Here is a 27257-nt window from a genome sequence, read left to right on the forward strand (position 1 = left end):
TGCTCCTTGTGCTGATGCTAAGCACTATTTTCCATTGCCCATTCCTCTGCTTCGTTAGCATCTGAGGAATTTGCGTCTCTTTGTAGCACCTACTTCTGCGTTGGGTGTTTGCTCGTCGCACACTGTACCGCTGCTCCGGATCATCCTTGTCAGAATTGCAGTGGTACCTGCTGTGAGTGAAAGTTTCCAGAGTTCACACCCATGCTTGTTGTTCTGTCTGGCGAATCAGCAGCTTAAACTCGGTCATTCACTTTGTGAATAAATATTGTACTGCTTATATTGTTGCATTCTAGTTTTGTACAAGTTGAATGTGTGATCCTTGAATACAATTTGTCGTTGAAGCTCTGGAGAAGTAGCTTTCTTTAGAGGGTTCGTAGGTATTGTCAAAACATGTTAGTCTCTGTGATTGCTGTCCTTTGACATGCGCGTTTTACGAATATGATTTAGTAATGGAAATCGTGGAACTTTGGTCCTTCGGCACGACTTGTGAGTAATCATGAAATAGTGCTTTGAATTTATCAGGGTTAATACTTCGCCACATCGGATTGCAGTAAATGAATCTTCAGGTTTATGATGAGTAACCAACTCGCTCTCATCCGGTGGTCTTCTTTTTATGAATTTAGATTCATGCGATTCACCACCAAAGCCTTAGCAGAGTTTGCCAACCAAGAAAACAAAATCGGAAGACGAGACGCTGTTCGGTGTGTACGAAAGCCGTGAAACTTTATCATCAGTGTGGCGTTGGAAACTGTTGTATTTACGATTTAGGTGGGCACCTGACTTCCATCCGCCAAGTTACACCCTGCTGCTGGAGTTAGATTCCCTTGTGCACGAGTGGCCACACGAGCTCTCTATTGATACGGGTAACGGTCTGCTTCTTTCAGCACAGGAGTATGCTAACGATGAACGATGAAGATCAGCAATGGGGTAAATACAAGGACGATTATCACGAAGGCGTTTGGGTGAAGGATGTTTTAGAAATTCCTTTTCTTGAGGGCTTGTTTAAGAGGTTTGCAGATGAGAAGCTCAAACAAGGGAATCCCTGGAAAGCCCTAGATGTGGGATGTGGAATGGGCAAATACACCACAAGGTTACTGCGAGCCGGTGAGGTTGCCATTTACTGGAGCAAGTAAAGCTTTCCGGGTTGCTAATATCCCTTTTTTGAATGCAATTCTTTGAACTCATTAAAGATAATTACTTACAAACCATACTCATTAGTGGATGGTGGTGATATTGATTGCGCAGGTGCAAGTTACGTGGTAGCAAGTGACGTTGCGGCAGAAATGGTCGCAGGTGCAAAGAAAGAAACGGAACAGTTTCTCCTTGCGCAGTGAGTGTACCACCACACTACCTCTAACGCTATGGCACTCGAGGACTTAATAAACAGCAGGCTACGGAGCAGTTCATTTTATACTACTGCATGCTTGTGTTTTATCTCTGAACTACGTGGCTAGGAACGAAGTTGTGAAACTCTAGCAGATGTGAGTAAGTTTATCTGATGATGTCTAGTATGGATGATTTCCCACATCTAGCAGATCAGGAGGACCAGCAGGAATAGGTGAAGCCGAATTCCACGTCTGCTCTGCAGTGCATTTGACCAGTATTCCGAGAATCGAGGAGACGACGTTTGACTTGGCGATTTGCATATACGTCTTCTGCAATCTCGTATCCAAAGAACATGTATCAGTTCCTTCCACGATCACATAATCTGTAACAGCATCTTAGTCTTGACAGAGCTATCATTCCGTCGGCAGACTACCCGCATATTTCAGTTGAATTTGATTCTAGCTTGTGCCTACAGGTCAAGCAGGCGCTTGCCGAGATCTCTAAGCTGCTCCGGCCTGGTGCGACGTTCATGGTCTATGAGCCGCATGTCGTGGAATACCTTACTGGAACAGCTCAGCAGACGGGAAACGTTGAATATGTACCGAAAGCAGATGGTACTGGATACAAATATTTCGAGGACGAGGGCAAACCACGAACGGTTAGCATTCAATCTCCCATTTCACCGTGACCTAATTCCCGTTTTTCACTAGCATGTCTAGATTCTGAAATGTTCCTGATCTTTGCTCTCATCGAGACAATCAATACATAAAATAACTCAAAGAATGAACATGTAGAAAGTTGTTATATCAACAGCGGATCTTTACTCCGCATTCAGATGCTAACGTCGTGTGCTGTGTCCGTTGGCAGTTGAGAATTCGCATGAATGCTGGACGTCCAATTGAAATTGTGAACCGGTTCTATACTCTCTCATTTTGGGTCACTGCATTCTCCGAGGCGGGGTTCCAAGTGACACAGTTTCACGAACCGCATATTAGTGTTACAGATGTTCCTTCCGATGCACCCAGCTTCATGAGGTACTACGCTGAGTGTCCAAATGCCATGTGTTGGGTGTGCACTAAAGTATCCCAGTGACAACGGATGTTTGATACGAAGTGGTTCTCTTCATGTAAGAACAAGCAATTGGCAGACATGTATTATTGCTACAATGAGGTTCGAGGACTTTTATTTTCATCCATGTGAAGCTGAGAGTGTACTGACTGCATTAATTGCAGCCACACGGCCTTCTCCGCCGATTTCTTTGAGTAGTGCAACATTCCATTTTGAAAGGTTCAACTTCATAGAGAAACTTCTGACAACCCATTGTATGACTGTCCTTAAGCTATTTTATCCTAATTGTCTTGAGCACCAACACTGTACTCTCGCCTTTCGCATCATTGGCATCACCACATACCGGCATTCCTTGTAAGATGTCTTCTGCTGTCAGTGTGCTTGGTCCCCCTGGCCTCTTCTTCTACATCCTTGGGAGCGTACATGTGATGGTCTACTTTGTTACTCGTCGTTTTGAGGGTGTCCGTTCGTCCATTATCTGCTGCTTATTTTCGAGAGTGGATCTTGTGAGCAATGCAACACTCTCGCATGAGCTGTTTGCTTTAGGGTTAGGTTCTCAGTGGTGATAATGCAGATTCCGTATTACTTGCGTTCTAAATGGAAGTGGAAGAGCTCCCTACCTTGTGGTGTGGGCTGTCACTCCTGGAGCTGCGTAGGCTTCACGCTCAACTGCTTTTTATGATTTGCGGTGCTTTTGGCATGGTGCGTTTCCAGCGATGCAGTTGTTCTATCGTAGAATTTTCATTTTGATGACATACAGTTAATTTCATTCACAATTTTTGCTTGTGAATGTGGAATGTTTTCCTAAAACCTGTTCTGTTGGAGAGTACTCACACACTCTCGTGGAGCCTTGGCAATTCTTTGAGCTGGGAAGATACTGTTATCTTCTAGACAGCCAAATGTTGGAAAGGGAAGCGATTCGTTTACAGAATTATTGAATCCTCAGACTGCGGAGTGTGAGTCTTGGTGCACGTGATGATGTCTGGATCCACTCATCCCGTTCCTAAATCTTTTATTTAGAGCCTCTACATTCAGTGTAAGCATCATTCAGCAGCATGGTTCTGCAATGTGTATGGTCTTACGTAGGTAACTTTTTTGTAGTGCCAAACGCGTGGCCTAGGTGCGGCATGAACTTTCGGACTTTCATTTGATTTGGTTGGTCATGCTATATTTGACTGTTTTCTAAATTAGCGATGAACGTCAGTCTTGCTTCTGAGGTTGTGCAAATGAACTTCGTCGAGGAGAACCTCTAAAGGTCTGTCATCTACTAGGTTTTCATGCGGGTTATCAGGAACCTCTTCCAATTTAAGTATAATGTGTTCTATGATTCGAGCAGTTTAGACTATTTTTCAGTATGATTGTATCATCACTATTAGCATTTATTATGACACCATCCAGATTTGATAGTGACATTGGAGATTGCAGGTCTTGAAGAATAACGAAGTCGACCCTCACGAAGTGGATCCAGATTTTGAAGATCCAGAGGAATACTTGAATGATTAAGATCAATTTAACATTACCCATCGTCTCGCTGTATTATTCTCTCTGCTCGACGTAAACCCACGAGATGACTTTGTGAGTCTGATTGAGCTGCAAGAGTGGCATTTAGTAGAAGGTAGAAAAGCTATGCAACGTCGAAGCGATCGTGAAATGGAGGCTAACGACAAGAATCATGATGGTCTCATATCTTTTGAGGAGTGCCTTCTACATTTGACGGAGGAAGAACGAGGTATGCACCGTGATCTACATTTCAGCCTGGTTTTGGCGTTAGCAATATAAAGTGTATCTGATGTGGTTCCTTGAAGAATGAATCCAGCGTGCAAGTAGCTCGAATAACAGTAGTGGGGTCTTTTTGATGTTTCCAGCAACTAAGACCAGTGGCTGCAGGACAAAACAACACGGAGTTCGGCGAATCTGGATGGTATAAGGAGCAATTTTAAGAATGTGACAGAGACAAAGACGGGCTCCTCAATTCTACCGAGTGTAATGAGAATGTTCATTAATACTTGTAAATTTTTCGATAACATAATTTGTTTATCATCTCAGCAGATTTATCTTTAACTCAATACTTTACTCACTTATCTCAGCCAGTGCCTAGGTAGGTATCGTGAATTAGTGTTCGACATGCTAGGGATAGAGGAAGTGGCTACTCTTAGGAACATATTATTTTCAGCAGAGGAAAATTTAAAGTATTGTGATTTTTTTTGTAGCCTCACACTGCAGTGTAGTCAGAACCTCCGAGGCCAGTGGTATCCATTGTACCCGTGTGGCTTGTTGTTTAACCCAAGCCTCTGACCTGAATCATTTTTTTTATCGATTGCAGCTTTTTACATCTGAGGACAGTAATAACCCTCGCGTGCTTCAATGGTGCCGGATGGAGCAGATAAGGTAATGCCTGTTTACGAGTTTTTGAAAAGTGTCCTATAAACTTATTAGAGCTTGCTTGATTTTGATTGCATTTTGCGAACCCGTTCCAGGACTCATGACACAAACAAAGATGGGAAGATAAACTGGGAAGAGTTTCACCTTGGAATGTTCGATCACTTGCGGGACGAACATGATACTGAACATCTACACCCAGCCGAACAGCTCGAAGAAAAGAAGCAGGTTCAATCCGAACACCTTTTTTCTGAAATCGACAGAAATAAGGATGGGTGAGTCCGCTTACCAACGCACTTCAAGATTCCTTTTAACCCCTTTGATGGCTGTTTTGCTATGTTTCAGGTACATAAACCTTAATGACCTGTTTCACGTAGGATTCCTTATCATTTTTCTTTTGCAGCAGTTTGTTTTTTTATAGAACATGTTAGGAATTCTTCTCTACTTGCAATGCTAGCATCCCTTGCTAGATTGGTAGGTTTGTCGGATTGTTGATCATATTTGTAGCCTTTGCAGTTTCATCTTGCCATGAATTTCTTTGTATTTGAGCTCCTTTGTGTGCCACTCGAAATGATTCGTCTGCGATCCGGTATTGCATATGGTTTAAGACATACTTCATTATTTTGTTATGTTTTCTTAACTGGTTGCTTATGTTTTGATTGCCTTTAGGTGTTTGATTGAAGACGAGATTGCCCCCTCTCATGGAGAAAATCAGATCAAGTGAATTGTATTATGCAAATTAGCAATCCGAGTACCTATTACAGGAGGTCTGCCTTCGGTATTAAATTACCTCTCTTGTGTCTTTCTATGTGCTCATGTGGAAGCTCATAGGAGTTGCTCGTGCGCCTGACTAACGTGGAAGAATATCTTTGCATACAAGTTATAATATTTTGTTGTTTTGTCATTACATTCTATAACTTAAACTTCAACAGATTAAACCCAAATATCGATTTTTGAGAAGGGATTCAAGAAGACTTTTCTCCAGAGCATATTTTGGGCTGCAAATACCAGGATTGGTAGAGCGGTAATCATAAATAGGATGCTCGGTTCCTTATTATGACCGTTGTGATGTTTGTTCAGGCCGATGAAAACAGGGATGGGCGGTTGACACTAGATGCCTGAACCATCCGTACGTTTTTTACAGCACAGCATATGATGAAGAGTTCGATTATTCAACACACGATGAATTTCGATAGTTTTTCTTTTTTTTCAAGGTAGTTTCTTCGTTGTGTCTCAGTGTATATATTCTTAATATTTACCGGGGTCTACAGGTTTGCAAGCTGGTTTGTAAGGAATTATCAAATTTGAATGATCTATTTTTTTAGTATTATTTACTATATTTTTAATGTTGTGAGAAAACCGAACTAGTGAAGTTAAAGTTGTACCTCATTGCAATCAGGAATTTCTTGCTTGCAATCCTTCAACGATAGATGCCGAATTTTGGAGACATCGGTTACCTTTTCCTATTAGTGGAAAACCATCATTCTCTTGTACAAATACTAGAGAAAGTCAACAAAACAGGATGACTCGAAGTTAATGTGTTTAGGAGAATGGAACAATTAAAGCATCGCCGCAATTTTACATTGTAACTAGGGGCGAAAGCAGTATCAAAACGACCTTCTTTCGAAACTTTGATGAATTACCCAACAAATCTGTTTTGATGCACATTCATTTATGATTCATCGTGCCAATGCACATTGCTTCTCTGTGGTCATCGCTTCCTTCCTTTGCGACTCTCCTCCCTCTGTCCTTCACCTTGTTGCAATGTCGACTGCGTCGAGATCATCGCCGTCCTCGTCTTTGTTTGCTCCCATGGCGCCTGCTCTCTCTTCCTCCGTTTTTTGCTTCCTCCTGCTCTTCCTCACTTTTTCGTGCTCCCTCGTCCTCTCTGCGTCTGAGTGCCGCGCTGTTGCCCATGATGACAACATGAAGGAGCACGTTCACAGCAACAAATTTTTAGCCAACGAAGCATCCTATGCTTCTCTCGGCTTCCCTACTCTGTAATTTCCCACCCTTGTTCCCTTCATCTCCCTCGCCACAGCCAGTTCAATACTGTGTTTTCAACAACAGTGAGGGTATTACTGACGTAGTATTGGTGGTAGCGTGGATTTTATAATGTTTTAGCAGAATTGCGAAAGGGTGAGATTGCATGAGAACAACGATGAGACGAGTAAAGACCCAACAACTCCAGGTGCACATAGGATTGCACTCCCGGAAACTAATGAGATAGACACAGGCATGAAAACCCATAGCACCCAATTGCATGAAAAGTTGCTTCGCAGAAAACACAGGATGCAGGAAATCGAGAGAAGAATCTGTAGTGATACGAATTTCCAACTGAATAGAGTCAATCGTAAAATTGCGTAAGATGGCTGGAAGAACAACTCTCTCCAAGCACCCACATCAATGATCTACTATTATTTCCCAACACAAGCACCCATCCATGGCCACGGCCCTGCTGCAGTGACTTTACACAACCTCGCAGCCTCCGCCACCTCAGGGGGGTCGTCGATCCCGACACCGTCGCAACATACAAAAAACCAAACAAGTCAAAAAACCAAAACCCACCCTCGTCTACATCAGGAAGGAGCAACTAGATAAATCTTCATCTTCTTCTTCTGCTTCTTCAAGCCTCCTGGAGCTGCTGCACCTTAAGGATGTAATCCCGCTTGGCGTCCTCGGGGGACTTGTCCTCCGCCTTCTTCCACGCATTCCACTTCGCCTTGCCCTTGAAGTCGAACATGCCGGGGCAGGAGGTGTCGACCTTTCCAACAGTGGCGACCTTGTACAATGCATACAGGATCAGCAAGTCGTCGTCCGACGGCTTGGTTTTCAATTCCTTGGCAGCCGCGGCCGCCGCTTGGAAATCCTCGTCCAGACCCATCTCAGAGAATCGCAAAGGAAGAGGAAACTCACAACCGAATCAACACACAAGGCACGAAATCGACTCCTCGCCCAAGAACCGTGACGAGAATCGAGAAACAGGAGGTGAGTTCGTGAGTGTGGTGACTGATGGGCGCCGGAGGTTCAACAATAACAACAAGAAGCCGAGCCTCGTGCGGCGCCGATTAGCGGAGTGCCCCAAAAGGGGGTTCAGTCCTACGTGGCACCGAGTGGGCTGGATTGGAGCCTGCCACGTAGGCGTCTCGGTTCTAATGCAGAATTGCTTGGTGGCAGTTGCATTCTTTCGAGATCTTATCTCGAGTTGCCGTCTTTGATTTCTCTAGGTTTTCATCATAAGCATAATAATCACAATAATGGAGACTACATTTGTTGGTTGTTCTGTGTGAATGTTAAGCTTTTTTTGTGTAGTTTTATTCCCTAATTCTAAATAGTTAAAAATTAATTGACCGTTGCATGTACTCTATCAGAAACCCATTCTTTGGTTCATAAATTATGTGGAAGGCAAGTATCCATTCTTTGGGTCATAAATTACGTTGAAGGCAAAAATCCATTCTTTGGTTCATAAATTACGTGGAAGGCAATTTGGATTGTAGTTCAAGATATAGTATGGCAAGGGAGGATTGATAAGGATTTAATGTGATATGCTTATTGCAACTTACTATGAAAATATTAAATCATAAAAATAATTTCATAGACAATCTATTTACAAGGAATTACAATGCTTGCAATTATGTTTTAAATGTGTTTTAAGATATAACAATGTTTCTAAGTAGAAAAGTAAAAATGATATATATATATACATATACATATATTATATGTATATTTTTAATTAAAGTAATTTATCATTTAATATATTGTTGTTCAATGATAGGATTTTTATTATTAGATATTTTATTAAAAAAATTGTAACACTTACAAATGATATTAGTTGCAAACAATAATAATTCTAAAGATGTTGCTCATGTGTTCATGTTAATGTTGGATTCAACTTTGTATCTAGTTAAATACATAACTGTGCAACTTTAAAATGAATTGAGTTAAAGTCATAAAAAAGTAATACACTAATATTTATGAACATATTTATATTTTCAAAAACTTATCTGATGTTACATTTATGTAAGTGTATAAGTATCAATACAAATTTATTTCAATTAATACATGAATACCTTATAATCACCTGATGTTTTAGTTGAAGATACTTAAGTGAGGTGTTGTTAGTAAATACAGTTACAATTTACTGATGAGTCATTACACATGAGTATTCATAATTTCATCAAAATCGGTTTATTTATTTTCTCTTCTATGCATATTAATTTTTATGTCCTTCAAAAAGTATTATATTCTTTAATGACGTTTTCTTATGACGTTTTGGAATTGTGCTTTAGAAAATAATGTTAAGTTTGATTTTAATTTCATCATAAACTTATTGTCAAATGATTACATTTTAGTCAAATGAAAAATATTTTATAATATATTTTTAGAATTAGCTAAATACAATGTACTGCATAATTTACTTGTAATATTTGATTTTACTATTAAATTGGATTTTGATGGTTAAATACAAAGATATTCAAAAGCTTCATTTATTATATATGCATTTGGATTTTTGAATCTTTAAACCAAAATATGTGCTTCAAATAAAATATTTTCTTCAAAATATTTACTAAAAACGAAAAAAGTAAAAGATACTTATATATAAATATAAATATAATTAATGGTTTAGTTTTACTTGAAAATAGACACAAACCAAGTTTCAATTAATTTAATTTAAAAATTAAAAATTCTTGATATCAAATCATCAATAATATTTTTTTAAATTATTATATCTATACATGTAGATAGACATATATATATATATATATATATATATTTATTTATTGATTTTGATATATATTACCATTCCCATTTGATTATTTTATTGTATGAGGATTAAAATAAGAAAACCATTTTTTATTTTATTTTTTCTATTTTTTAAAAATCATGTATATGACGTGTCTTAAATTACACTTTACAATAGCATTAAAGATACTAAAGGTTTTCAGATTAAATAGATTAAATATTCATATGATTTTGTTAAATATCATTTATATTGGAAACTCATGGAGCTGTTCTACTACATGTTCTATCCAAAAATTAAGGATGTATCCCACTACACCAAGACAAATCTATCCCAAAACAACTCCAAGTTTTCGTTATTTATTTATTAATTAAAGTGCCAAAATGAACTAATAATCCCATGGATTATTAAAGCCAACATGAGAACAAAAACAAAATTGATTGATCATGAAAGCCAGTGATAACAAGTTTTTTCCCGCTCCCTTCATAGCAGCAAATTAATCACTCAGGTCTACAACATAATGTGCTGTCAATCAAACCTCGATCATAATCCACCTTCATTCTAGTCCACTCTTTGATTCAACGTCCAGCAGCCACATTCACAACAAACAGTAAAACCACTCATTACCAAAAATCACGATTTAAGAACACCTTCCAAGTATCAATAATTGCTTCGATGAACACAAGCCAAAGAAATTTAGAAAGCTGGACTGACGGAGCATCAGCAAAGACGACTCCAGGCAGCAGCAATTACCGTCATTTGTAATATACAAATGCCACTAAATTACGTGCATAAACTGCATAAACTGAATAAGCTAATCGATCCTGTGTAAAGCAGCAGCAGCAGCAGCAGCCAAAAAAATGATGTTGGATCCATCCTCACTAGACCTCGGCAATGTTCTGGTGCACACTAATACTACCCACAAGCATGCACACACTTCCTGTCCACCTTGACGCAGTGTTGGATCCACTTCACTAGTATTTCTGCAGGAATGGTGAGCTGGGGCACACTCAGATCTTGCAAAAATAACCCTTTGGGACGTTGGGTTGGTGATATTCTTATCGACAAACAGAGGTCCCTGGTTCTGACACAGTCATGCACTAGATCCATATCCTTTTGCACTTAGACGAATTGTTGACTGTTAAGTGTCCGCGGCTTTTTGCTTTTCGGCCGGGAGAAACCGTAATTCTGAAAAATTGATTGATTTGGCTGGTTGTCTGGTGTGCTTTGTCCTTTAACCACGTCTGGATTGTCAGTTTTGTGAGACAAGTCCTTGTAGAGTTGCCGTTAATGCATCGCCGTTTAAGCTGTGCGTCGCTAGTTGCTCCTCAATTTGCCAGAGCTTGTTCTTTGTCTCCTGCCCCTGCTCCGATAGCCCCATTTTCTGCGCACAGCAGAGAGTGCTCCAGGTCAAAGTTGGGTTTGAACACGAAAAGCGTACATGAATAATTTTATCAGTTGCGTGGTACTGTTCACGGTGTGGTGTATAGGTTGTGATGCTATCCTTGGCTCCCTATCATGACTAATCTGGTGATTGTTAAGCCGATAATTAGTGCAAGCAGAAGACCGATGATTAATCCCTTGAATTCACTGTTCGTAGTTTATTGTTTTCTTGTAAGGATAGAGTGTTGATGTGACTCTTAGCGAGGTGTTCAGCATGTCGTCGAAATTAAAGCTATTTTCTCTCTCGAAATATGTCACCTGGACCTGGTGAGTTCATTAATTGCTTCCAGGTGCAAGTAACTCTGGAGGTTATGTGTGTTATTTTGAAGGGTCTGAGTTCTCATGTGCTTATCATGTGCTGATTACCAGGCACTACATTGAATCAGAACCTACTTGTGCACGCACAATAACAGTAGATATGCCAAGTTTCGGCGAGCACGAATAGAAATGTGAAACAGTGGTACCTTACCGGACTACGTAGAGATCCAGGTCGATGGTGTGGCATCGAACCCCCTCTAGATCCATGTGTTGCTGCCGCGGTTGCAACTCGTACCCTGCACAATGACGTCAGTAGCCGACGTTCAATAGGTATGTTTCGACTGTTACTAGACAAAACACAAACTATATCAAATCGTGGATAACAACTACTTTCCTTCTCATAGTCACATGGTAGAGGAAACCCTGTCTAATTTACATATGAGCCAGCCTAAATCTCGAAAAATGCCAAATCAAAGTTTTCTTGGTGATTAGTATATCCAGTGCTAAAGCTAAAGAAGAGCATCAGGACATGTATTATGATATGGCTCTGAAAGAGTCACTTACTTGTGTACATCGATAAATTCATCTATCTCGTCCACGATCTCTTCCTGCGAAATGACAAAAGAAAATGAACACAAACTGTCATGAAGCAAATAACGGGTGGAGTTAAATTTTATCAAGAATAGCATTACATCAAGAGCTTTCTAAACCAGAAAAATTGTGCAGGTCTTTGCAAACTGCACTCGCAATAGATCTTCCATCACATCTTCCATCGTTATAATGCCACTAACTTCACCATCCAGTAAGTCATCATAGTCATCATATATGTGTTTTCCTCGTATTATTTGTTTCCGTTTGCTTTTGTCTCATTTTGAACACACTTCTCCAGATCTACATCCCCTTTCATGTCAGGCCATTCTGACCTTGTGTTGCCATTAGTCTAGTTTTTACGACTGCTTCTTTTCGTTCCTTTCACTTTTGTTACTGCTGCCATGTGGCTCCCGCCATTCTGAAATTCATTCAGAATGTCATACAACGGCAAATCATTGGGCATTCTGTCAATCAGAAAAAATATATAATTAGATTTCGCTTGTGTCTCTCAGTCACCAGTCTTAAGACTTACACAAATAAAGACAACAAATGGGTATTCTGAGTGAGATTGACACAGCTTCCACGTGCAATCAAAAGAGAAGTGGTGTTCAAATGGTGTAAAATTACATCTCCAAGTTATTTTGTTGCTTTCAATTGTCAAACATGGAAGGTTTTATGTTCCTATAAGTGCCACACCAAGAAACTTACCTTGGCATCTTCCTTATAGAAACAGGACTATCAGGGGTTTCGGCCTCAGCACGGACTGTTAATAGGCTCTTCATGAAATATGATGTTTAGAAGCCACTTGGCAATAAGAAAATCAGAAGTGGGCTCTTGTCGATTGTCTACAGGTCTTGGAAGAAGGCGTAACAGCACGTCGCCTTTGTCGATTGAGGTCGGCGAACTTCCATTACCAGCAAAACGCCAATGAGGTTGCGAGGATTTCCTTCGTAAACAGGAATACGACTGTGTCCTCGAGCCATTACTTTCCCCAATGCCTCCCTGTTCCGCAGCAAAAGAGCGAGGGTGGTCTTTAAATAAGGTAAGGTCATCTTACACTTCGTAAACAAACACATCAAACTAATATAATATTTCACATTCGGAGTCTAAAAGGAACGTACCAATCCAGCTTCGAATGAACATCAAGCGAAAATGTCGATTCAATTGGCTTCATGGAGTCCAGAGCGGTCTGAACAATTCGTCCCAGGAAAGTACTTCATACACCGAAATTTCATCGAATGGTTACAACCACATTCGCCGGAGTGAACTTTTCACAGCCCAAAAAATGACGTGAAAGTGAACCAAAAGAAGGCAGTTACACCTTCTCAGTCAAATCTAGAGCACCCTGAATGATTGTATTCATGTCGTGCTTTAATTCACGACCCTTTCCAGCCTGCAGTCAGAAACCACACTTCATCACGTGGAGCTAACATTGTCACCTACTTCAGAAAACCAGCATATCCAGAGATTGAAACTGAACCTTTAATGAATCAAATGGTTTTACATGTAAAACAAGGCCATTTGAAGTAATATTAGCCCACTCTTACAGTATTTTGTGGAGCCTACCTCTCTTCCATGGGTTGAAACGAATGCCTTCAATTGCGCTCGCCAAAATAATGCAGAATCATTATGCCCCAGTAAGTAATCCAGAATCTGCATTCAGAAATCGTCCGGCAAATTTCTTGATCCATTTAAGCATTAGAGCTTTAGTCACACAGTTAGACATCGACGTAATTCCTAAGCATTGCCAACAGATTGTGAGCCCTTCAGTGTTCAAAAATCATCGCAGTTACCTTGCCGATAGAATAGGAAATAAGCCAGCAAAAACCCATGAGAATCTTTACCAACCAGATCATGTTGGCGCTGATGGCAAGTCCATGCCTTGAGCAAACTGCTTGAGGAATGACCTGTACAAAACATATTTCCAGGAATGTGAATTTCCGACTGACGATCGCATTTGAACTCAACTTTGATCGAAAGGGGCTGAATAGCATAGCCTGTACAATTTTTAACTTGTAGGAGATAATTAGTTTCTGCTGTTGAGAAAAGAACGCATAAAAGACAAGATAAACAAAAGCTAGCGCCCAAAAACTCGTAAATGTTACTTAGGTGTAGATGTATACCTCTCCAAAGCAAGCACGAAAGTTACTGACAAGACCACAGCCACCACTTCATTGAACATGTCGTTTAGAGATATGGGCAGGGCCTACAACACGTAACCAACCACAAGGATGTGGCTGCAAGGAAGTGGTGGCAGACAACATACTTGCCTGTTTTTTCTCCTCGTCGGAGCCACTATGCTGCAGAACCTCCAAATCCATTAGCCAGAGCGACATAAGCCCCAGCGTCAGGCCCGACACAACGCCAGCAAATATCACCAGACATACAGAAACACTAAGCCAAAGCCACCACCATGGCTCTGAATAGGACGACACTTCATTTCTCACCGAGACAGTTCGGAGGAAGTGACCCATTCCAAATACCCCCAAAAGCACCATTCACGCATCCGCTTCCTTCTTTGATTCTTCGAATGAACTTCTAAACAAAAACCCTGCGTCCTCTTCAAGCTGCTCAGTCCCTCCCTCCGCAAAAAAACCTCCCAAAAATTCAGATAGATGGTTGCAGGCTCCACAAGAGTGTCAACCTGAAGCAATCACCTAATGATGAGCTCAGCGCGGTATTCTCCACAACCGAGAACGGTAGCTACTCAAAAAGATGAATAATACCTCCACCGCATTCTTGTTCTGTCAAACTCACGCTTCCTTGTCACCAACACCTCACCAAACACTGCAACGATCCTCCCCCTGAACCAAAACTAAATATTCCTGAAACGACTCTGAATTATTCAACCACCTTCTGTTTCCTCCCCATATTCACAAACTTAGTCCAATTTGCTCCAGACACACAACCTTGCACCCACCAGAAGCTGCTTGCACGCCAAACCGCCCAGCTCACCCACATGCAACAGATGCAGTCAGCAACCTCCCGCAACAGATCTGGATTCCAGAGGTTGAGTCTACACAGAAACAAAACTGACGTGGGGGAGCAACAACAATCCTGCCACTGCTTGCTGATCAACTACCCATCTGCCATGAGAACTGACCATGCAACTGCTTGTCTCAGAACACCATTGCAGCAAAAACATTGCAAAAAGTCACACTCTGACACTCTCCATAAACTCAGATTCCAGCTTTTTCCAAAACCGAATACAACCTCTCCGAATGCAACAGAAGTCGAATACTCGGAGATGAAGCCTGAAATGGATGTCCTGGCGTGTCCTTGTGTCCTTCAAATACTGATCATATACAGAAAAAAACATGGTGGCAGCAACACTAACAGCAAAATGATGAGCCCATTAGTCTCAAAGCCTGTCACTGTGATCACTGCAGAAACTGGGTAAGTTTTTTTGGTTCAAAAGGCGGAAGGAAAAAGAGAAAAAATAAAAAATAAAAAATTAAAGCATGAACATTCCATCCACATGAAACTTGTTCCATCTTACCATCCTCACAATCATCCGTTCACAGATCTTTACAGTCTGTGGATCCGAGGCTCTTTTCTCTGTAGGTTTCTCTTTTCCCGTAGAACTGGCTTTTGCCTTACGAATACTATTTTTCCCCCATTTGTCTCAGGGCCTCACCATGACTTTCACACTCGCTTTTGGGTTTTTTCTGTTCTTTTTCTATCTGTGGCGATGTGAAAAGCTTTTGTTTTTTCAAGTGTTTTTTCTGTTAACTTGGAACTTATTTTGTGTGTGACATCAAGTTGGGGAGCTGTAGCAAGTGAAGTTCATGTAAGTTTTGGTGATGTCATTTGAGTTGCATGAGAGTTTATTGCTGTTTATAGTCCTTGTGAACAACTTTTTGATTGTTTATACTGTCAATTTATTGATGTATTTTCTTCTTTAAAAATAAAATTAGCAATTTAGTTCATGGGATGCTTGGAAAATTAAAAAGAAACAATAATTTATGCATGTACCAAAATTAATTAAAACGGAAATGAGCAAGTTTGAACAACTTGAAATGACTATAGTTGTTCACAGTAAGTCCCATTTGAAAATAGTATGTTAAATAGCAATTAAAGAGTTTAAAAAACAGAGTTTGAAGAAAAATTAGATCATTTCTTATTTGTGAATTCCTGTATAATGCACATTTGTGACGTTGTTAAGAATGCAAACTCATTGTCTAATTTGTCGGAAAAGAGTGTCAACTAACAACACTTATTAGCTTTGGAGAAAGTCAAATTCAACTCATTGATATTCTTGGTGATACAAATTCTCTGATTCTGAAAAGACCTTTAAAGTGCACAAAAATGTTTGTTATTTTTTCATTTCACAAAATAGTCAAGAATTATATGAGATTGATTAAATTTTAAAAAAGTAATAAATAATAAAGATCTCAAAAGAATTTATCTACCCAACAAATAAACTATTTGTTAAAGTGCATTAATTTAGGCAAACGATAATCTAAGTTTACTACTTGGGTGGACGATTTGAAATAATATTCTCATGTATTATTATAAATAAGAAAAAAAAAATGTGTATTTAAAAATTAGGGAGATATTAAGATAATTATTGCTAAAACAATAAAATAGAAAGCCTTGAAGCAAGAGTGAAATTTAAGAAAAAATTTAAAAGACTAAAAATAGCATCTATTTTGTCTCTATATACACTACCTACAAAGAACTCCATGTCAAAGTTTTTTAAAGATTGTAGGGTTTGCACATCAGGTTTCCAACTAATAATATTTTTTCTTAAGAAAAGAAAAATTCTTGATGAGGTTATTATAGTTATATAGATCATCTATAGTTTTAATTTGTATGTTAATTTTTTTTTTAATGTTTTTCTTTTAAATATTTTCTATCTAATTCATATATATATATGCACATAAATAAATAATGTATTTATCAGAAGAAGAATCTACTAATGTTTAAGAAAGAACATGACATGTTTATTTTAAATTATAAAGAGTAGACTAAAATAAATAAATAAATAAAATCTTTTTGAATTATCAATGATTAGAAGTAAGAAAAGATATATATATATATATATATATATATATATATATATATATATATATATATTCTAAAAAAATATTTTACCACAATAATATAAAATTATTTTAACTAGTTTCAAATTAACTACAATATTATTAGCATGATATTTTTATATTATAAAATAAATTTTTATATTATAAAATAAATTTATTTTATTTTTAAATTACTTAATTTTATATCTTTATAAAGAATATAAAATAACTTATAAAAAAATTTAATTAAATCATGAAAAAAGTAATAGTTAATTAATTATACTCCTTTATATGTAGTACACCAATTGATTGTTTTTATAAAAACTATATGTCAACAATGGAAGATCTAATTTTATTTATTATAAATAAAAATAAACATAAAATCTATAAACACTAAAAATATAATATAATCTTTTATTATTATTTAAAAGATTTTAAATTTTAAAAAAATATTATAATATTTATCAAAAAAACTAAAAAATTATTAAAAGTGTCAAAAAATAAAACCTAACATATATTTAGTGTGGCTTAGTTCTTTTTTTTATCTTTAATGCTTATCAAGATTTTTTTAATAAAAAAATAAAATAAAAAAAAAAAAAATATATATATATATATATAAAGTTAAGTTTTTTAATATTAAATTATTTCATAGTAATGGATAAATTAAATATATTAATAAAAAACTATAAATATATATGATATTTATAAAAACATATCAATTAATTTTTTTTAGTACTTAGAATGTGGTAGGAATTTTTTCTTCTTTATTATATACATTTATAAATTCTTCTAACAATGTTTCTAGAATATGGATATTATTAAAAAAATATAATAAAAAATAATTATTTATTTCAAAATAAAAAAAATATATTTATAGATAAGGTCTTAGCTAAATTTTATTCTTATGTTATATCAATGTATTTGCAAGGAAGATAGTTACAAAGATCATTTCACAAATGTAAAGGAAATCATTAAAGAAAAGAAAGAAGAATCACTTATTTGTGGCCCAAGTCTTACAAATCATTCTTCTTGGGCTTGGGCCACCAACAAATGATTAGCATTAATATTAGTCTCTACTCAAGGACTTCTTCTACTTTTCTATTCTCTAATACTTGGGCTCAATTTGATCTTGGTCTCACTAACTTAAGATCTTTCAAATTAAAAGAAGCTTCTAATTGTTACTTTTTGTAACAATCATAAATTTAATCATGGATTATCAAAGTCAAAGTTTTATTATCAAATGTAATAGCCATCCTTGCATATTTCTAATTTATATATGTTTTTTAAAAATAATCCATGCATATTTTGGTTAGAAGTTATTGATAATTATGCCATCATGTTCTATTGTAGGATGTATACCTATACTCTACTTCAATGTGGTTTTTTAAGTTTAAATCTTTCATCCACCAACTTTTCTAGAAAGTCCAAGTAATTAGGGCTCTTGCCAAACCCACCCTTGCACAAAAGGATCCCAACTTTAGATAGAAAATTTTGCTACCATCCAACCACTTTTTTTAGGTTTTATTTTGATAGACTAGATTCCCTTTGGACATCATGGCATTCATTTCAAAGTAGCCATTAAGCAAGTGACAAATAGGAACAAGAGCTGTTGCACTATCATGTCAAATTGAAACAATAATGGAGCAAAATTTAGTTTGTTGCACTATCTTGTCAAATTGAAACCATTGTGGTTTAATTTAGTCTGTAAGGTTGAATTTCTTGGCTTATTTCCCAACTTTGTCGTAAGCAAATGTAGGAGTTGAAAGCACTCTAGACTTGTTTACAAAAGTGGGTACATTCACCATTGAGGTTGGGTCTGAATACTCAAACAGCTGATGGGTGTGCTGAGTATAACTACAATGCCACAGCAAGCAAATCACGTCAAGAGGTTGGTAGCACGGTGAAATGCAAGCAAGGGAAGCGTGATTCGGTCAGAGGTAGGGCATGGTTACACCGACCTGGAGGGTCACCAAGGTGCAGGTTGGTCGAAGTGTAAACACGCGTACACGCCTGTCAGACCAGGCAAGAGACGCTTGGAAGAAACACACCTTGGTGCGTGATTCCCCAACATGCCACAGCATTGCCGATGAGGCGTCTGGAAAAATCAGACACTCCAGCTCCCCCTTGCAACGAGTTGCTGTCACTCTGCGGCATATGCGGGGCACACAAACAGAAATATCTTGGGACATGTGGAAAGGGCGTCACTCAGGCAACATGGTGATGATAATGAATTGATGAGGTAATTAATACACCGAATGAACACGAAACATGAGTCACTCGCAAACCGAAAGAGACCAGTAATTCATTACCAGGTAGTAGCATGTAATGACAGACACCAGCGTAGCGACACCCACTTAACATTGATGGCAATGTTAGCCATAATTGTTGACATCAAGGTTTATTTGGTGGCACAAGATTGTCCAGATGAGTCAGTGTCTAACTGACAATAGATTTTACAGAATGGTTTATAACACGACCAAATGGCCTAACAGATGTTCGAACCTGTCTCCACTGTTGCCGCGCCTACTAGCAACCTAATGCAGGTCAACAACCTCACCACTCTCCGGTGATGAAGGTAGACTAAACTCCAATCAAGGTCCGTTACTAAACAAACTTAAGGAGCTCGATCTGTTTTTCTCCAAGGCGCCACAGCATGCGCCTAGCAGCTTTTCGGAAATTTGCCTCCCATGTGCTAAAAAAAAAAAAAAAAAAAAAAAAAAAAACTCCTGACTTCAAAAGGCATATCTCAGAAGCAGCCACCCAGAGCATGTTGTGGCCATGCCAACAACACTGACAGAGTAACATCTATGAAGCACAATCTTAAGTAATATGTGACGTCTACAATCTGATAGAAGTTATCATTTCGATTCCCACCCTACACTTCACACGTCAAAACGAAAACTCTGTATAATTCCACCGACCTGCAACCTGCTATCATAAACCCTTGAGACCTTTCACGCTCCAGGCCTTGCCACCTGTATCAGAACCTACTTGATATACTGTGACATCCACTTGATGCCCTCGCCATACCCCATCTTCCTTACAATACTGCACATGAAAACTTCAATGGGTCGCATGTTGGTGTCTCCCAGATTCACCTTGCCCTTGCCTGTGGTGAAATTACTTAGTCCCAATGAATACCGCAACTCATCTTCCGAAACAGCATATGGGATGTCAATCTTGTTCCCAAGAACCAAGAAAGGCACCTGGCCCAGCGAATCGTCTGATAACAGGGCATCCAGTTCCTTCTTTGACTCTGAAAACCTCTCTTTGTCCGCTGCATCCACCAAGTAAACGATGCCGTCAACCTGTATAATAAACACATCAGTTACAGAGTCAACAACCACCATAACACACAACCAACACTATCAATATTTCAGGATAACTAAAGTTTTTCTTTTTTCTGTCTTTTTATACTTGAACACAGAATCAAAATCAAACCCTGGGACAGTTTTCGTGAAGGAAGCGTAACGTTCCAGTGCGGGTTTCACAAATGCCAAATAACCTAAACAACCTAAATAATCGAGAGTTAACCATCCAAACCCTAACTCAGAAAGGCGATAATGTTTTGGTCAATACCACTTGCAACCATGAAACATACTTGATTTATTTTGTTAACACGCCATAACACAGCACCTCGTTAACCATGTCTGTGACAAACATGTAGCACGCAAATAGCTGCTAAATATCTATTTACAAGAAAAACACATCTCGACGGAAGCCTCTCAAGACCACTGAGGATAGACACTTTATGCATCCAGACAATAATAATATCCACCTCTGTACATGAGGGGCCGAACAAGACCGTCCACTCCATCACACTGCTAACTTACAAAATAAAGAGTCCAAAAGGGGAGTGGTAACCTTGGCATAGTAATCCTTCCACACTCGTCTGGCGATCTGGTGACCACCCAGGTCAAACGCTTTGAACTTAATTTTTCCAATGCTCAACTCCTCCGATGTAGGATATTGCGTCGGTTGATGCTGGGCCAACCTCTGTATCACCATAGTAGGATGCAATTTAGTGACAGGAAAAACAACCGGTTTCACGGCATTGCATCACTCACCAACCGCTCCATTCATCGCACTTCCTTACTAACAGATCGCTACCCCCAGGCACGAACCATCCAAAGCCTTTGTTGCTCACTTCACACACACTATCCATCCCCCCTTCGGAACTCCACGTAAGGACACAACACGCAGAAAGAAACCAACCAGCTACCAAAAAACCTAGAACAACGCAACTCCGCTCCACACTCGGTTACACCCTTCTCCATCACCCGGATCTTCTCAATAAACACCCACACACACACACACACACACACCCTGCTTATCAAGACTCACTATCACAACTCCACTGTCCACAACCACCCTCACCACCAAACACTTCACGCCGTCAACCGCGGCAGACAAAAGAAACAACACAGCACACGAAACTATCTCAAGCCGTTTATAAATTCCCTGCCCTCCTTCCTTCCTTCCTTTCTTCCTTCTAGCTGGTAAGCCAGCCCTTACCTCATCCTTGAGCATGTGTAGCAACGTGGTCTTGCCCGCGTTATCCAAGCCGAGGAACAGGATTTTCGCCTCCTTCTGCCATAGCCCTAAGGTCGCAAGCACGCTGTAAAACCAATCGAACAAAAACATGGCTCCAGAGCTGCTATTGCTGTTACTACTCTCCTCTTCTTCCTCCTCCTCCTCCGCCTCCTAGCCCGGGGGGGAAGAGGGGGAGGCTGTTTCCTTCCTCCCCTATTCTCTCTCCTCTCCTCTTCTCTTCTCCTCTCCTCTCCTCTCTGCCTTCCTTCAGCGCTCCGTCCCACTGTCCCTGAGAGGTGAAGAGTCAGCCAGTCCGACACTGCGGCACTCCGTCCGTCCGTCTGTCTGTCGGTCTGTGTGTCTGTCTGCGTGGGGATGATTCAATATGGCCACCCTCCTCCACAAGAATGTGTGTGGGTGTGTGCGAGGAAACGAAAGCGGAGCTGACCAGGGAATTGATTGCGAAAACAATGCACAGCGAGACAGAGACAAAGAGAGAAAGTGAGCAAGAGAGGAAGAGAGAGACCACATGAGCTATGGGCAACGGGGACCCACGCCCGGGGCTCATCCCCCCCAACCCCCCCCCCCCCGGTAGGTGTGAACGGGGCTGCTCTGTGGTGGCAAGCGGGGATGAGTATGAGTGCGGTCCAGCTGGGTCCTTTCTGAAGGGGTCGCTGAGCTCTAAATAAATTCTAAAATAAATATCAAGATGTGTGTTTTTATCAAATTTTTTAATTTTTAATTTTTAATTTTCATGTTTTTTTTCTTTGAAACATATAAGCTTGAAAGTATTGGAATACAATTAATTTATAAATACATATTTTTTTTATTATATTATTCACAGGTTTTCATCTACCAAATATGTATAGTAATATTTCAAAATTTTCTTTTATTTTTTAGTATAGTCAAATCTCTTGGTTGTCATCAAATCATACTTTTAGTAATTTAAGTAGTCATATACATGATCTAAAATATACTTTTAGTATATACTTTTAGTAATTTAAGTAGTCATATACATGATCTAAAATATAATTTTATTTTGGTAAAAGTTCCAATGCATGCTTGTTATAAAAAACTAAGTCAACATTTTAAACCAAACTTTGAATATTTAACATATATTTGGAAGTTAAATATTTAAGCATTATATAATGTATTGAACAATACCACTTGTCTTGCTTTATGCATTATTCTATGTCTACCAATGTTGATTCTTTTCAAAATAGAATTGTGATCTTCACAAAAAGAGATATATATATATATATATATATATATATATATAGATATTGAATGTGCCAATTTCAAAAACCTTCAGACATTCTACAACATAATTATGCATGTCATCATCTTTGCCCTTTGCATCAAGCCATGAGTAGTGAATTCATGCAAAAAATTGAATCTCTACTTTTTATCATACATTAAAATATCGTAACTATATATATATATATATATACTATCAGAAATATGTGCTGTTGCGCACAAAAAAACAGTTTCCAAATAGTAATATGGAGGTCAAAGAAGCCTTCTCATTGGCTTTTTGGTAAAGTTATAGCAACAATTTCCGCCAATCAGAAGGCTTCTTTGTCTCTTTATATTATACCTAAGCTTCTTTATTTTTATTATATAGATAAGATATTTTTGGTCCTCATATGGAACCTTTAATTTCAAATGAACTATGTATTTGAGGAGTATGAATTTGCCTAGAGATGATTTTATAAAAAGCAAAAAAGAATGGTTGAATTGCAAAACAATTATTTCAGTATCTATTCTTTTTTCAAAATTATGATCTTTACAATTTACAAATAAGCATAAAAAATGCCTTTTATCACAACATGAAATAATTTTTTTAGGTGAAAGTTAATATCATGAGAAATAAATGAAAATCAAGAAATATAAAATAATCACCTTGAATGACATGAGAATTTGAGAATGTTATGTGAGTATTAAGTTAGAAAAAAAATTGTAACATTATTTTATATATTTAATCTTAATAATTAATCATATAAAAATAAAACAAAAACATTTCTAAAAACTTTTTTAAATATTTGCTACAAAAACCATTGGTTGCAAGTTCCCATTTAATATCTCCCACGTGTGAGCAAAGTTTTATAGTGAGAATTTCTTAAGTTAATTGATGCAGAAAAAAAATATTCATTTGAGAATATAATTGTTTTCAAAAGGTTAGAATTATTCATGAAACAGTCAACCCACTCTATCAACGTTACTTTGTAAAAGCTACCAATATGTAAAAACTAAGGAAACACTACTGAATTAATAAATAAAAATGGATTTCACGTTGACAGAAACAAAATATTAGATTGATGAGAATAAGTATTAAACTGGACATGTTAAAACAACACGAAAGAAACAACTTGTTTGTGTAATAGAATGCAGTAGAATTGATAGAAAGAAGGAAATTGAGGGGATTTCAATTTTAGAAATTATATTTAGGATGATATCAAAGAATACAACAAAAAAAGTGGAGTTAAGAACCTCAAAAATTTCCAAAAAGGATATACACGGAGAAAAAAATCAATGTGAAGCTGTATGTAAAAACAAAAAGAAAAGTGTGTAAAAGGAAAATAATAATCGCCTTTAAAACAGATTATTGCAAGGCACAACTAAAGACACTAGAATTTTCAATTTATTTGAATTAATTCAAAATAAAGATGTTGTATTACGCCACATACTCATCACAAAAAACAAGAGAAGTTTCTATAAAATAGAATACATATATATAGTAATAATAATAAAACGCTATTAATCCTCTCAACCTTCAGAGTTTTATTTTATTTATACATTGACAAACACATAAGCAACGAACGAGAAGGCGTCGAAGGTCCAAATCCAAACCATCCAATATCCATCCATTCATTCATCCAGCAACTCATCCACCGATTCGGTTGCATCCATCCATTTTCATCCAAAAGCTCCAGCCACCTTAGGGAGTGACGTCAGAACAGAGGGGGACTGAGAGAGCGTGGTCATGGGGCACCAATCCCACGCCCATGCATGTCGGCTTCCCTCCACTTGGCCCCCCTGGAGGGCCCTTACCCACTACGTGAAGCGCCTGGTTTCCTTGCACTGAAACCCCGCCCCTCTCGCTTCTTCTTCTCTCTTCTTCTTCTTCTTCTTCTTCTGTGGTTGAATCAGTGAATCCTGACACCATTTCTCGGTCTGGGAATGTTGATTTCCGCTTGCCATTGAGGTTTATGGTCGATTATATTGTACAGCAGCTACAAAGGATTGTTCGCTATTCAGGATTGTTGGAGAAGTGAGAAATTCGGACCGTGATTTTGTTACACACTTGCTGGGGGCGGGGTTTGGTTTTCTGAAGGGTTTTTGCGGTTATGGATCAACCTAAAGCTCAAGCCCCATTTATGGCTGGAGAGAAGGATCCGGTGGATTTCGTGGCTGATCAAGAGCCGTCGTCTCAAAGCAGTGGCGGTGTGAAGACCCCTGGGAATTTCATGAGCTTTTACCGAAGCTCCAGCAGCGATAAGTTGACAGGACCTGAGATGAAAGAGGAAGGAACTGGACGAGAGGGCAATCCGAAGGGTGGGCTGATAATCTCCGAGTTGGATGGGCCCAGAGAAGGTGCTGAAATGAACGACCTGTATTCTCCTCAAGCTGATGTTTCTGGCGGGGCTGTGCCGAAACAGAATTCTAATGGACAAGTGCCGAGCTCTGATTTGGATGGAAACAGAGAGGGTGCGGAAATGAACGACTTGTACTCTCCGGCAGCTGGAGGAGGTACTTCAACATCGGACCAACACAATTCATCACAGCACATGCCGAGTACTCTCCCGCTTGCCTCAACCTAGCATTCATTGCTCTTTCATTTCCGATTGCATTTCTGTAATTCAGATTGCCTCTGAATTTTTTTAATATATTGATATCTGCGATAAATTGTCCGAACAGTTATTTGATTTTGACAGTTTTTGCTCATAACTGGTCATTTGTAAAGGGGTTTTTCTCTTGTGCTTGGAGGATATTCTCGATGGAGTTTGAACAAGTGATGGTTGTAATTGTGCAAGATATCTTAACTATAATCTGACACCATCAAATTGGACAGTGTTGTCGTTTATTTCTAGTCTTAATGCTTTTGGTAAATTTTACAACGAAGCGTGTTATCCGCACATAGTAATGCGTTTTGAGCGTGAGATATGATTCTGCAAATGGTTTCGCAGTGTCTGATTGGAGTGAAGCGATGAAGTGTGGTGTTAATGAGCAACTGTGCGATTGTAGATAAAACGGCAGCTGGTGCCGACGAGCATGAGCGACGAGGAGAAGAGGGCGGAAGCGCTGTCAGTCGGTCGGGCTTGGTGGAGGTCAGCAAGGGGATGGCAAACGAGGTCGGAGAATCTTTTGTGACTGCTCGTGCCCGCGTCATGGAGAAATTGTCTTTGATGCAACTGCCATCGGAATCTCTTGAAGGTGTGCGCAAGACGTTTGAGACAGGCCTCAAGGGCGCGTACACTACTACCAGAGACGCCGTTCAACGCACGAAGCAAAGCATACTTGACATCCTGCCTTCCTCTCTCTCCTCATCAAGCGCCACCGAAGCACGCAAGGTTTGCGATTCACATCTTTGCAGCAGGGGAAGCGACCTGACTTATTAGCGTAATCGTAGGAGAATAGGCAGTGCTTACTTGAAAGAGGACGAAGCTAATCTCGATTTGACTGCTTGCAGGTTGTTGAAGACATGGAAAAGGACATGTTGTCAAATTCAGAGGCGGCGGGCGAAGACGATGCAGGTCTTCCCACGTCCGAGACTGCTCCCATGTTTATGCGCGCCAAGTTGTGAAGGTTATCAATGTTGCTACCTTCTGTTGGGACAATAAGTTTTGTGGCAACATCTGTAGATACTGACTAGCAAGAAGTGACACATTCACGCTGTTAAAAGTAGGCATTGTTATAAATGCTTAGTCCTACCTAACATCGGCATCTTACCTGCTCCTTTGAAGTAGCGGATTAGTTGCGAGGCAGAGCGAGGTTGCAGAAGTGAGCAGAGAGACAAGCTCTGCTGATAAGCAGAGCTATGATTATGTTTTGCTTAGACCCACTGCATCTTCGTGGTGCACTACTTAAGAGTTTTTGGTAAACTGGGTTGAACTTGATCGTCATCTCCTTCTTAGATTTGAGACGGAGTTATGAAACCAAGGTTTCAGTAATAAATCGAGATGCAATCTATGAACACAATAGCAACAAGCATGATCAAAGAAGCTAATTACAAGAATTTGCAGCCTATGTTTCAGTCTACTCTTCATTTCACTCTAAGTTGAATAATTTTTGCAGTTTCAAGAGATGGTTCTTTTGAGCAAAAGAGTCATGTACTAGATTGACATTGGAGCTAACTTTTGAAAAGAATAGACATTTGGTTGGGGGTTTCTACATTCAAATCAAATACAAACAAAATATGGAAAATCTTAGTATAGCTTTAATAGGTAAGCAACAAAAGTTATAAAACTCTACAAAGTATTGCAAAAAAACCATAATTAATAATCTCAAGTATGACTATTGATTTAATTTCTCAACCTTGGAGTAATAAAAATAAGATATGTTCCATTGAAGGTGAAGTTTGTCTTTGAATGCCAATAGGTAGAATTCCATAAAATCAAGGATGTGGTATTTTCTAATTCACTCATAGTAGAAGTAGAACATAGATTCATTTGAGGATTTCCATTGTCTTATACACACAAACAAAAAAACATCAAGCAATGGTGTGTAGTTGTAGGTGATGAATATGTTCTCAAATGTTATCTTTGGCATTTAACTTTGAACTACATGAATATTCTGTTCAACTTACAAATATGTACTTATGTTGGATTATAAGTGCAACCACCATCCAAAAGACTATGATTGGATGTTATCTTTGTGAATTCCAAACAAAACTT

General features: G+C 38.6%; 6 protein-coding genes across 37 annotated transcripts; 3 read left to right on the top strand and 3 right to left on the bottom strand.

Annotated features, from left to right (window-relative positions):
• LOC112277108 (uncharacterized) lies at positions 1-2695 on the top strand. Of its 11 annotated transcripts, none has more exons than XM_024509093.3 (7): positions 1-172; positions 624-768; positions 885-1104; positions 1246-1330; positions 1533-1680; positions 1802-1984; positions 2194-2695. In XM_024509093.3, exons 3-7 carry the CDS (start codon positions 894-896, stop codon positions 2416-2418), a joined length of 852 nt encoding a protein of 283 aa, XP_024364861.1. In that variant the 5' UTR covers positions 1-172; positions 624-768; positions 885-893; the 3' UTR covers positions 2419-2695. The 11 variants fall into 11 exon arrangements, with proteins under 11 accessions (XP_024364861.1, XP_090100032.1, XP_090100040.1 ...); XM_090243906.1 differs by having other exon boundaries at positions 26-172; positions 523-768; XM_090243914.1 differs by having other exon boundaries at positions 26-172; positions 523-768; positions 1536-1680.
• Positions 2696-2843: 148 nt separating this feature from the next.
• LOC112274019 (uncharacterized) lies at positions 2844-7753 on the top strand. 6 transcript variants are annotated; one of them, XM_090243920.1, is made up of 7 exons: positions 2844-3430; positions 3820-4123; positions 4282-4402; positions 4718-4782; positions 4872-5048; positions 5443-5540; positions 5854-7753. In XM_090243920.1, the coding sequence occupies exons 4-6, from the start codon at positions 4769-4771 to the stop codon at positions 5495-5497; spliced, it is 246 nt and encodes an 81-aa protein (XP_090100046.1). In that variant the 5' UTR covers positions 2844-3430; positions 3820-4123; positions 4282-4402; positions 4718-4768; the 3' UTR covers positions 5498-5540; positions 5854-7753. The 6 variants fall into 6 exon arrangements, 5 of the variants coding, with proteins under 5 accessions (XP_090100046.1, XP_090100048.1, XP_090100049.1 ...); XR_016498051.1 differs by having other exon boundaries at positions 2844-4123; positions 5443-5551; XM_090243922.1 differs by having other exon boundaries at positions 2844-4123; positions 4282-4377.
• LOC112277128 (acyl-CoA-binding protein) lies at positions 7076-7881 on the bottom strand. The gene has a single exon (XM_024509145.3). The coding sequence runs from the start codon at positions 7655-7657 to the stop codon at positions 7400-7402; it is 258 nt and encodes an 85-aa protein (XP_024364913.1). The 5' UTR covers positions 7658-7881; the 3' UTR covers positions 7076-7399.
• A 2272-nt stretch (positions 7882-10153) lies between these two features.
• LOC141044447 (DUF21 domain-containing protein At4g14240-like) lies at positions 10154-16714 on the bottom strand. Of its 17 annotated transcripts, XM_090243881.1 has the most exons (12): positions 15020-16714; positions 14716-14732; positions 14254-14450; positions 14077-14106; positions 13600-13713; positions 13373-13459; positions 12928-13199; positions 12515-12808; positions 12139-12270; positions 11780-11823; positions 11427-11511; positions 10154-10898 (listed from the first exon to the last, which is right to left on the bottom strand). In XM_090243881.1, the coding sequence occupies exons 1-5, from the start codon at positions 15123-15125 to the stop codon at positions 13659-13661; spliced, it is 405 nt and encodes a 134-aa protein (XP_090100007.1). In that variant the 5' UTR covers positions 15126-16714; the 3' UTR covers positions 10154-10898; positions 11427-11511; positions 11780-11823; positions 12139-12270; positions 12515-12808; positions 12928-13199; positions 13373-13459; positions 13600-13658. The 17 variants fall into 17 exon arrangements, with proteins under 17 accessions (XP_090100007.1, XP_090100022.1, XP_090100026.1 ...); XM_090243896.1 differs by having other exon boundaries at positions 14254-15174; XM_090243900.1 differs by having other exon boundaries at positions 13651-14106; positions 14254-15159.
• A 2470-nt stretch (positions 16715-19184) lies between these two features.
• LOC112279178 (small COPII coat GTPase SAR1A) lies at positions 19185-21866 on the bottom strand. Its single transcript, XM_024513367.3, has 3 exons — positions 21346-21866; positions 20695-20826; positions 19185-20138 (listed from the first exon to the last, which is right to left on the bottom strand). The coding sequence occupies exons 1-3, from the start codon at positions 21472-21474 to the stop codon at positions 19818-19820; spliced, it is 582 nt and encodes a 193-aa protein (XP_024369135.1). The 5' UTR covers positions 21475-21866; the 3' UTR covers positions 19185-19817.
• Positions 21867-24490: 2624 nt separating this feature from the next.
• On the top strand, positions 24491-26599 carry LOC112294441 (uncharacterized). The gene is made up of 3 exons (XM_024544850.3): positions 24491-25158; positions 25609-25934; positions 26054-26599. Exons 1-3 carry the CDS (start codon positions 24711-24713, stop codon positions 26165-26167), a joined length of 888 nt encoding a protein of 295 aa, XP_024400618.1. The 5' UTR covers positions 24491-24710; the 3' UTR covers positions 26168-26599.
• Positions 26600-27257: the final 658 nt, after the last annotated feature.

This window comes from Physcomitrium patens, chromosome 2 (genome assembly GCF_059467195.1).
Source record: "Physcomitrium patens ecotype Gransden chromosome 2, ASM5946719v1, whole genome shotgun sequence".
In the NCBI taxonomy this organism is placed as follows: Eukaryota; Viridiplantae; Streptophyta; class Bryopsida; order Funariales; family Funariaceae; genus Physcomitrium; species Physcomitrium patens.